This window comes from Stomoxys calcitrans, chromosome 1, assembly GCF_963082655.1.
Source record: "Stomoxys calcitrans chromosome 1, idStoCalc2.1, whole genome shotgun sequence".
NCBI classification, from domain to species: Eukaryota; Metazoa; Arthropoda; class Insecta; order Diptera; family Muscidae; genus Stomoxys; species Stomoxys calcitrans.
Genome location: NC_081552.1, coordinates 236,367,465 through 236,376,837, shown reverse-complemented (window position 1 = coordinate 236,376,837; position 9,373 = coordinate 236,367,465). Strand labels below are relative to the sequence as shown.

Below are 9,373 nucleotides of genomic sequence, written 5' to 3'. Positions count from 1 at the left end.
CTCAAATCGGTCCAGATTTGGATATAGCTGCCGTATAGACCGATCTCTCGATTTAGGGTTTTGGGACCATAAAAGGCGCGTTTATTGTCCGATGTCGCCGAAATTTGGGACAGTGAGTTGAGTTAGGCTCTTCGAAATGTTTGTGCAACTTGGCCCAAATCGCTCCAGATTTGGATATAGCTGTCATATAGACCGATATCGCAATTTAAAGTCTTTGTCACAGAAAAAGCGCCTTTATAATCAGATTTCACTGAAATTTGTCACAGTGACTTATGTTAGGCTTTTCTACATCCGTGTCGTATATCGTTCAGATCGGTCTACATTTGGATATGGCTACCAAAAAGAACAATATTTTGTTCTACAAAATTAAACAGTGTTTGGTACTTATTAAACCTCTCAATATCCTTGACGAATTTGGTCCAAATCGGCCCATATTTCGATAAAGTTGCTATGGGGCATACATTATGCATTTTTCACCGGATTATGACGAAAGGTGGTATACATATATACCCGAGATGGTGGGTATCCAAAGTTCGGCCCGGCCCGTGCTGATACGACATCTTTGGGATCCACTCTAGGATTTTAGAACCAAGTTTACGTTAAGATGGCATTTATTGGCAAAAAAAAAGAACTGTTCCTTAGCCAATACTGTGACTGGAATATAGTGCATTGATAACTTCTTTCTGATCCGATTTAGTCATATCAGTCTCTCCGCGTGTACTTTCTGTACCGTTGGTACGTCTGCTGTTTTTTTGTATTTGTTACTTAAGAATCAAGACATATGTATAGTCATTTTAGCTCAAAGACGAATGTTGTGCATTTTGGCAAAAATCAGTACAGATCGCGAATTTGACATGAATGGTTTTTATTTTCCACGTTTAGTCAAAATCAGATTCAGATTTGAATAAAGGTTCCATATAAAGGTACCACCCAAGTTTAAATATTTTGGCTTAAAATATCGATTAAGATTCGCGCCCTGAAATATGCTTTGGTTTCATTACTTATTACACCCACCACCATAGTTTGGGCGTATACTAATCTCGTCATTGCTTTTGTAACTCCTTGAAATATTGATGTGCTACCCTATAAAGAATATACTTCTAATCGAGATACTAAGTCAATCTAGCCATGTCCGTCCATCTGTCCGTCCTTCTGTCGAAATCATAGAGAGACTGAAGAGTGAACGAATAAAGCTATCCGTCAGAAAATTTTGCACAGATACTTCCTAGTTATGTGGGCCGTTTGATATTGCAAATGGCCAAAATCGGTTCAGATTTGGATATAGCTCCCGTATAGGCCGATTTACCGATTTGACATCTTGACCTCCTGGAAGCCGCAAGTTTAATCTGATTTGACGCAAATTTTGCATGTTTTGTTTTATTATGCCTTCCAAAATCCATGGTAAGTATTGTTCAAATCGATCTGTAAACTGATATAGCTGTTAATGTCCAAAAGCCTAGGTTAAGTAAGAGTGGCAGTCCTTTACAGACTCACTTAGACACTTTTAGGTTCATTGTGATACCACAGTAGCGACATAACAAGGCTTCTGGCGGGAATCGAACCCACAACCCCTGCCCTGGTAATCCAAGCACACAACCAACTCGGCTATCGGGGCGCCCAAAAGCCAAACACTGTGTCAAAAATCAGCGATATCGGGTAGTAAATGCGCCTTTTATAGGAGATCGGTCTATATAGCATCCAAATATGGAACTATCTGGCCCACGGGTATCGAAGAGCCCACAGCCAAAATTCAGTGAAATCTGGTAATAATCGTTGCTTTTATGGGCTCATGAACTTGAATCGTGAGATCGGTACATTTGGCAACTACATCCAAGTATAGCCGCATCTTGACGATATTCGGTACGAATTTTGAGGGGCCTAACACAACTCATTATGCTAAATTTCAGTGAGATCGGTTAATAAATTCACTTTTAATGGGCCCAAGACCATCAATCGGGAGATTGCTCTCTTTGGCAGCTGTATCCAAATCCGGATCGATCTCGGCCTTGTTGAACAGTGGTATCAAAGGACCTAGCACAACTTGCTGTCCCAAATTTCAACGAAATCGCATAATAAATGTGACTTAAATAGGCGCAAGATCTTAAATCAGCAAATCGGTCTATATGAAGGCTGTTTCAAGATATAGTCCCCTATAGCCTTTCTTCTAGTTTAACCTGCCTATGTACAAAAAGAGTCGGTGCAAACTTTCAGCTCAATATCTTAGTTCATAGAGACTGAAGAGAGATTTCAACAGACAGACGAACGGACATGGCTAGATCATCGTGGACTTTTACGTGGAAGACCAACGCTGAAGACCAGTAGAAGAAATTCTCATTGACAGGAGTGTGATAACTCCAGAATGACAAACTTCGTAGAGTGAATCCATGCGTGGAATGAAGAGTTCACCCATTATCCTGTATCTTCTCCCCGCAATGGACCCAAAGGTGCTCGACCGTCTCCAACAACTCTTTGTCATCCCACATTCTGTAGAAGTCTGCCTTTCTACGGATACAGCGCGACTTCAAGTAACTGACGTTGCAATGACCAGTCAGGAATTAATTCGAAGTCCTCAGAGGCAGGATAAACGACGTCCAGTTTCTCGAAACACTCGGCCACAGGGCGTTTATCCTCTGGCAATGCAAAACACTTATCAACGCTTCATCCGCGCGGGCTTCGCACTAGGAGTCCATCCTACCAACAACCTCCCACAGTGGAGAGCTCACTGATTTTTGGCAATAAAAAGTCCATTCCTGGCCAGCTTGTCTAACGCTTCGTTCTTCGCCGCCTCTTAGTAGTCCGGGGGACCTAAGAGATCCCGACACCCTTTCCCCTGGTTGGAAGAAGCTCTATGCAAATTCTAACCAGTTTCGACCTCACATGGCCCGACGTATGTTGTAATAGTCTGATACTGTTCTCCATTACAATCATCGTCTCCGGTGCCTTCAGAAGTCTTCACCTGAAAGAAGCTGCACCCCTCCATAATCCTGTAAGATTCCCGAATTTACTCAAGACTGACTCTTCTTCTACGTTTTTAATGAAAGTCTGATCGGGACCACGTTCTCCATTGCAATAATCGTCTCCAGTGCCTTCAGAAACCCTCATCAGAAAGAAGCTGCACCCTTTCATAATTATCATACCGAATTAAATCAGGACTCCTCACCTTTTCCCCCTCCAATTAAGACCTATCCGTGTATATACAGGGTCCCCGTAACAGCGAGGTGCCCCAGCGTGGAGATCACTTTTCGGGAAATCGAATTAAATCAGGACTCTTCACCTATTCCCCTCCAATTTAGACCCATCCCTGTATATACAGGGTCCCCGGAACAGCGGGGTGCCCCAGCGTGGAGATCACTTTTCGGGAAATCAAAGCCCAACCTTTCGTCAAGCAAGGCCTTCCCTGACATATAATCATACGCGCTGCATCATCATCAAATGAATGTTCAAAGTTTGAGCAACGCCATGTACCTGACTCCTTCAGTCTTATGGCGATCTTCGGTGCTACAAACCCAAGATACAGGTGCAAAAGCTTAAAATCAAGAATGGTACTCGAAGTCTCTTTTGGTGCACTTCTCCTTGCCTCTATCATCTTGCGCAGGGCACAGTTGTTTAGACTCCTATGCCTCACCAGACATTATTGGCCCAACGACCGCTAGACATGAAGAGCACCAACATCTTTTTATCGAGTTGCGACAGGAGTAGAGCGTATTCAATCCTCTTTTGCCTCCCTTCCGAGTATTTTCGCTTCAAGAATAAAAGCGGAGCGGAAGCCACCGTAACGCTGAAGTTAACATGTCCGCCTATGTAGCTGAATGCCTGGGTTCGAATCCTGGCAGGAACATCAGAACATTTTTTCAGCTGTGGTTATCCCCTCCTAATGCTGGCAACACTTGTGAGGTAATTTGCCAAGTAAAAACTTTTCCCCAAAGAGGTGGCACGCAATTCGGACTTGGCTATAAAATGGAGGCCCCTTATCATTGAGTTTCAAATTGAATCGAACAGCACTCATTGATATATGAGAAGTTTGCTCCAGTTCCTTAATGGAACGTTCATGGACAAGTTTGCATTTGGATAAGATCAGGAGCTTCACCCCAACAAGAACAGGTCCCAAAACACCCAGCTTCCTGCTTCTGGTACACAGTATCAGCACAGCCTTTCTTGAGTTTAGACCCCATCCAGGACAGGTCCCCTGAAATCACGCAGTTTCCTCCTCTTAGGCGAAGGTAACAGCTCAGTCTTTTTGGGGTTTATTCTAAGATCGTTAGCCCTTGCACATTCAGGCAGCTTCTTCAACGTCCCCTGAACGAGGTCAGTTATAATAGGTCCACACACTATAATGATGACATCATTCATGTAGGCAAAGACATTCAATCTCTCCTTCTCGATGCATCTTAGAATGACATTCATAACCAGAAGCCATAAGAGAGGGTCCTTGCGGAGTTCCTCTGGTCGCAATCGAACTCTACGCCAACGATGCGTTGATAATACGGCTTTTCAGCATCGTATCAACCCTATTTACCAAAAAAGGGATGAGGATCCAACAGCCTGCTGAAACCGGAGAGGGTCACTCGTTTGGTTTACTATGGTGCAGAGTCTGACAAAATTGATGACTTTCTCAAAGCTTTAGTCTCTTGCTTTCCTTGTTCGCTCCAGTAAATGGGGCGTACCGACTATTTCCATTTATTGCTAAAGCCTTCTTGACGGTTTTTATACCCTCCACCATAGGATGGGGGTATACTAATTTCGTCATTCTGTTTGTAACACCTCGAAATATTCGTCTCAGGCCCCATTACCGTCGTGTCATTTTAAGTCTATCTAGCCATGTCCGTCCGTCAGTTCCAGCAACTGTGCTGAGTATGGCTTAAATCGGTTCATAACCTGATAAAGCTGTCATATAAACCGATCTGGGGTTTTGATTTCTTCAGCTTTTAGGGGGCGCAATTCTTATCCGATTTGGCTGAAAAATTGCACGAGGCGTTTTGTTACGACTTCCAACTACTGTGCTAAGTATGGCGTAAATCGGCCCATAACCTGATATAGCTGCCATATAAACCGATCTTGGGTCTTGACTTCTTGAGCCTCTAGAGGGCACAATTCTCGACCGATTTGACTGAAATTTTGCACGTGGTAGCACTTCCAACAACTGCGCTAAGTATGGCTCAAGTCGGTTAATTATCTGATTTAGCTGCCATATAAACCGATCTTGGATTTCGACATATTGAGCCTCTAGAGGGCGCTATAATCATCCGGTTTGGCTGAAATTCAGCAATTCTTATCTGATTTAGCTTTAATTTTGCACGAGGTGTTTTGTTATGACTTCCAATAACCGTGCTAAGTATGGCGTAAATCGGTCCATAACCTGATATAGCTGCCATAAAAACCGATCTTGGGTCTTGACTTCTTGAGCCTCTAGAGGTCGCAATTCTCGACCGATTTGACTGAAATTTTGCACGTGGTAGCACTTCCAACAACTGCGCTAAGTATGGCTCAAGTCGGTTAATTATCTGATATAGCTGCCATATAAACCGATCTTGGATTTCGACATCTTGAGCCTCTAGAGGGCGCTATAATAGTCCGATTTGGCTGAAATTCAGTAATTATTACCCGATTTGGCTTTAATTTTGTACGTGGTGTTTTGGTATCACTTCCAATAACTGTGTGAATTATGGTGGAAATCGGTCTAAAACCTTATATAGCTGCCGTATAAACCGATCTTGGGTCTTGATATCTTAAGCCTCTAGAGGGCGCAATTGTCATACGGTTTTGCAGAAACTTTGTACAACGGCTTCTCCTATGACCTTCAACGTACATGTCCAATATGGTCTGAATAGATCTATAGGTTGATATAGCTCCCATATAAACCGAGCTCCCGATTTTGCTTCTTGAGCCCCTACAAGGCGCAATTCTTATTCGAATGAACTGAAATATTACACAATGACTTCTGCAATGAATTCAAAAAAAAACAAAATTCATGAAATTTTTATTTGAATCGATAGTACGGTCCACATAATTGAATGTTTAAAGATTATTTCATGCAAATGGTGATCGTGACAGGGCCTCAAATGGTCCATACGCTCAGTCCAATTTTGGCATACTCTTTCCAACATTTCGGGCTGTATCCGACGAATAAATGCTTCAATGTTGTCTTCCAATGCGTCAATTGAAGCGGGTTTGTCTGTCTGTAGACATGAGCTTTAACATAGCCCCACAAAAAATAGCCTAAAGGCGTTAAATTGCACGATCTAGGTGAACAATGGACCGGTCCCAGACGGGAAATAAAATATTCACCGAACTCGCTTCTCAAAAAGTCCATTCTTACGCGTGCGGTGTGGCATCGTCTTGTTCAAACCACATGTCGTGCAAGTCAAGCTCTTGCAGTTTGGACACAAAAAAAGTTGGATTTCATCTCACGATAGCGCTCACCATTCGCATCATCGTTGAAGAAGTACGGTCCAATGATGCCACCAGCCCACAAACCGCACCTAAGTGTAACTTTTTCGGCAGGCATTGGTAGCTTTCACAATGCTTCTGGCTTATCTTCACTCCAAAGCGACAATATCGCTTATTTACGTATCCATTTAGCAAAAATACGCTTCGTCGATGGGCATGGAAGAAGCGCGCGATGAACTTTCTTAACATAGCACCCATAATTTGCAATCGGTTTTTGTTTGTAAGAGCATTCATGGTTAAATTATGGACCAAACTGAAGATGTTTGACAGTGAACACGAAACGTGCTTGAGCTGTTTAAACCAGTGTTGCCATAAAGATAATAGCTAAAAATTCCAAGACGATTTAACGATGTCCCTGCGTGTCCGTCTATCCGTCTGTCCGCCTATCCGTCTGTCCGTCCGTCCGTTGCAATCACTCTACAGCCTTCAAAAATTGAGATTGAGCTGAAATTTCGCACAGATACTTCTTTTTGATGCACGCTGGCTAAGTTCTTGAACGGGCCAAATCGGACCATATTTGGATATAGCTGCTATATAGACCGATTTTCCGATAACAGGTGTAATGCCCATAAAAACTTTATTTTTCATCCCATTTCGCTGAAATTTCAAAGAGTGGGTAGTTTAGGTCATTCCGACATCTGATCCAAATATAGTTCAGATCGGTATATATATAGATATAGCTGCCATATAGACCGATCTGCCGATAAAGGGTTTAAAAGCTTTAATTATTGCCCAATTTCCCTGAAATTTGAAACAGTGGGTTATTTTAATGCTCCCGACATCTGACCTTAATATGGACTAAATCGGACTATATTTAGATATAGCTGTTATATAGACCGATCTCCAAATAAAGGATCTGATGCCGATAAAAGCATTATTTTTCTACCGATTTCGCTGAAATTTTATACAGTTAGTAGTTTTACACCTCCCAACATATGACCCATATATGGTTCAGATCGGATCATATTTAAATATAGCTACCATGTAGACCGATCTGCCGATAAATGGTCTAAAGCCCATAAAAGCTTTATTTTTTACCCGAATTCGTTGAAATTTGAAAATTTGAGTAGTTTTACTCCTCCTAATATAGGACCCAAATATGATTCAGGTCGGACTATATTTAGATATAACTGCCATATAGACCGATCTCCCGATTAAGGGTCTGAAGCCCATAAAAGCTTTATTTTTTGATCGATTTGGCTGAAATTTGAAACAGTGAGTTGTCTTGAACCTCCCGATATCCGAGTTTAATATGGTTGAGGTCGAACTATACTTGGATATAGCTGCCACATAAACCGATCTGCCAATAAAGGGTCTGAAGCCCATAAAAGCTATTTTTTATCCAATTTCGCTGAAATTTGAAACAGTGGGTAGCTTTAGGTTTCCCGACATCCGCCTCAAATATGGTTCGGATGGGACTGTATTTAGATATAACTGTCATATAGACCGATATGTCGATTAAGGGTCGGGAGCTCAGAAAAGCTTTATTTATTACCCGATTTTGTTGAAATTTTAAATACAAAATTCAACAGTGATTTATAATTAGTAGACTGTGCCAAATTTGGGTGCATACGTTATCCAAATTTCACTGGATTGCAACGAAAGGGGGTTTATAGATATACCCGAGGTGGTGGGTATCCTAAGTTCGGCCCGGCCGAACTTAATCCCTTTTTACTTGTTTAATATAAGCCAAGTTTTTCAGTTAACTTTAGACCCTATGGAGATTTGATTTGATAACAAAAAAAAAAAAGGCCTGTTAAGTCCAATGTCTCTCAAGTGGGCGTTCAACCATATGATCTATGCTTTGGCAATCGATTTATGTAGCTGCGTAAATGGATGAAAATATTGATTGATTTCATTATTTTAATTAAGGGTTTCAAACAAAATTGTATGGTCTAATCATCAGTTGCAAGGCATGCGTGCTATCCGCTTACCAATATGCAGCTGTGACATGTGATTTAGTAAAAGAGCTGCAGGTACTTTAGAAAGTTGTTGCAACAATTTTCTTTAACAATGTTAAAGTAATTGCCTATGACAACAAATTTACAGATTTGGCCATATAGTATAAATAAGTTTGGAGTTAAGAACAATCTATACAAACTCAAGTGAGCTGTTATAGAACAAAGAACGTAGAGTTTCCTAAAAACGCCCAACAAAATGTTTAAGTTTGTAAGTTATTGCAAAGGAGGGGAGCTCTTTATAAAACCAAATAAAAAAGGATATGAAACAATTTAAAGAATTGTCTTCGCTTCTTTACTCCTCCTTAGATCTTTGTTGCCTTGGCCTTCGTTGCCTGTGTTGCCGCCGCTCCTGGTTATGTGGGTGGTCTGGGCCATGGTTATTTGGGAGGTCATGCCATTGCTGCAGCTCCTGCCGTCTCGTATGCTCATTCCTATGCCGCTCCAGCCATCACTAAAATTGCTGCGGCTCCTGCAATCTCTTATGCTGCTCCTGTGGCTAAAGTCGGCTATGCTGCTCCTGCTCTAGGCTTGGGTTATGGTCATGGTTTAGCCTATGGTGGTTTGGGCTACACTCATGGTCTTGGCTTGGGTTATGGTCATGTTTGGTAAAGAGGGCTTTTATGGCTGAAATGGATGATTGATACTACTGACTGGCAATGGATTTGGTATTTTCTACAATGAATTGATTTGAATAAGGTGTTCTTGTGCAGTTGAAAACAATTTTGATTAATTTTGATTTTATTTAGTGTTTAAGTTTTATAATTTTCCTCGATTTAAAATATATATTTTCATACCCTACACCACTAGTGTGGTACAGGGTATTATAACTTGGTGCATTTGTTTATAACACTCAGAAGGAAGAGAGATTGACCCATTGATAAGTATACCGATCTACTCAGAATCGATTCTGATTCGATTTAGCTATGTCCGTCTGTCTGTCTGTCTGTCCGTCTGTCTGTCCGTCT

General features: G+C 41.6%; 1 protein-coding gene across 1 annotated transcript; it reads left to right on the top strand.

The window, feature by feature from the left end:
* Positions 1-8,604: 8,604 nt before the first annotated feature.
* Positions 8,605-9,017, top strand: LOC106093731 (cuticle protein 16.5-like). Its single transcript, XM_059368983.1, has 2 exons — positions 8,605-8,616; positions 8,715-9,017. Exons 1-2 carry the CDS (start codon positions 8,605-8,607, stop codon positions 9,015-9,017), a joined length of 315 nt encoding a protein of 104 aa, XP_059224966.1.
* The last annotated feature ends 356 nt before the right edge of the window (positions 9,018-9,373 follow it).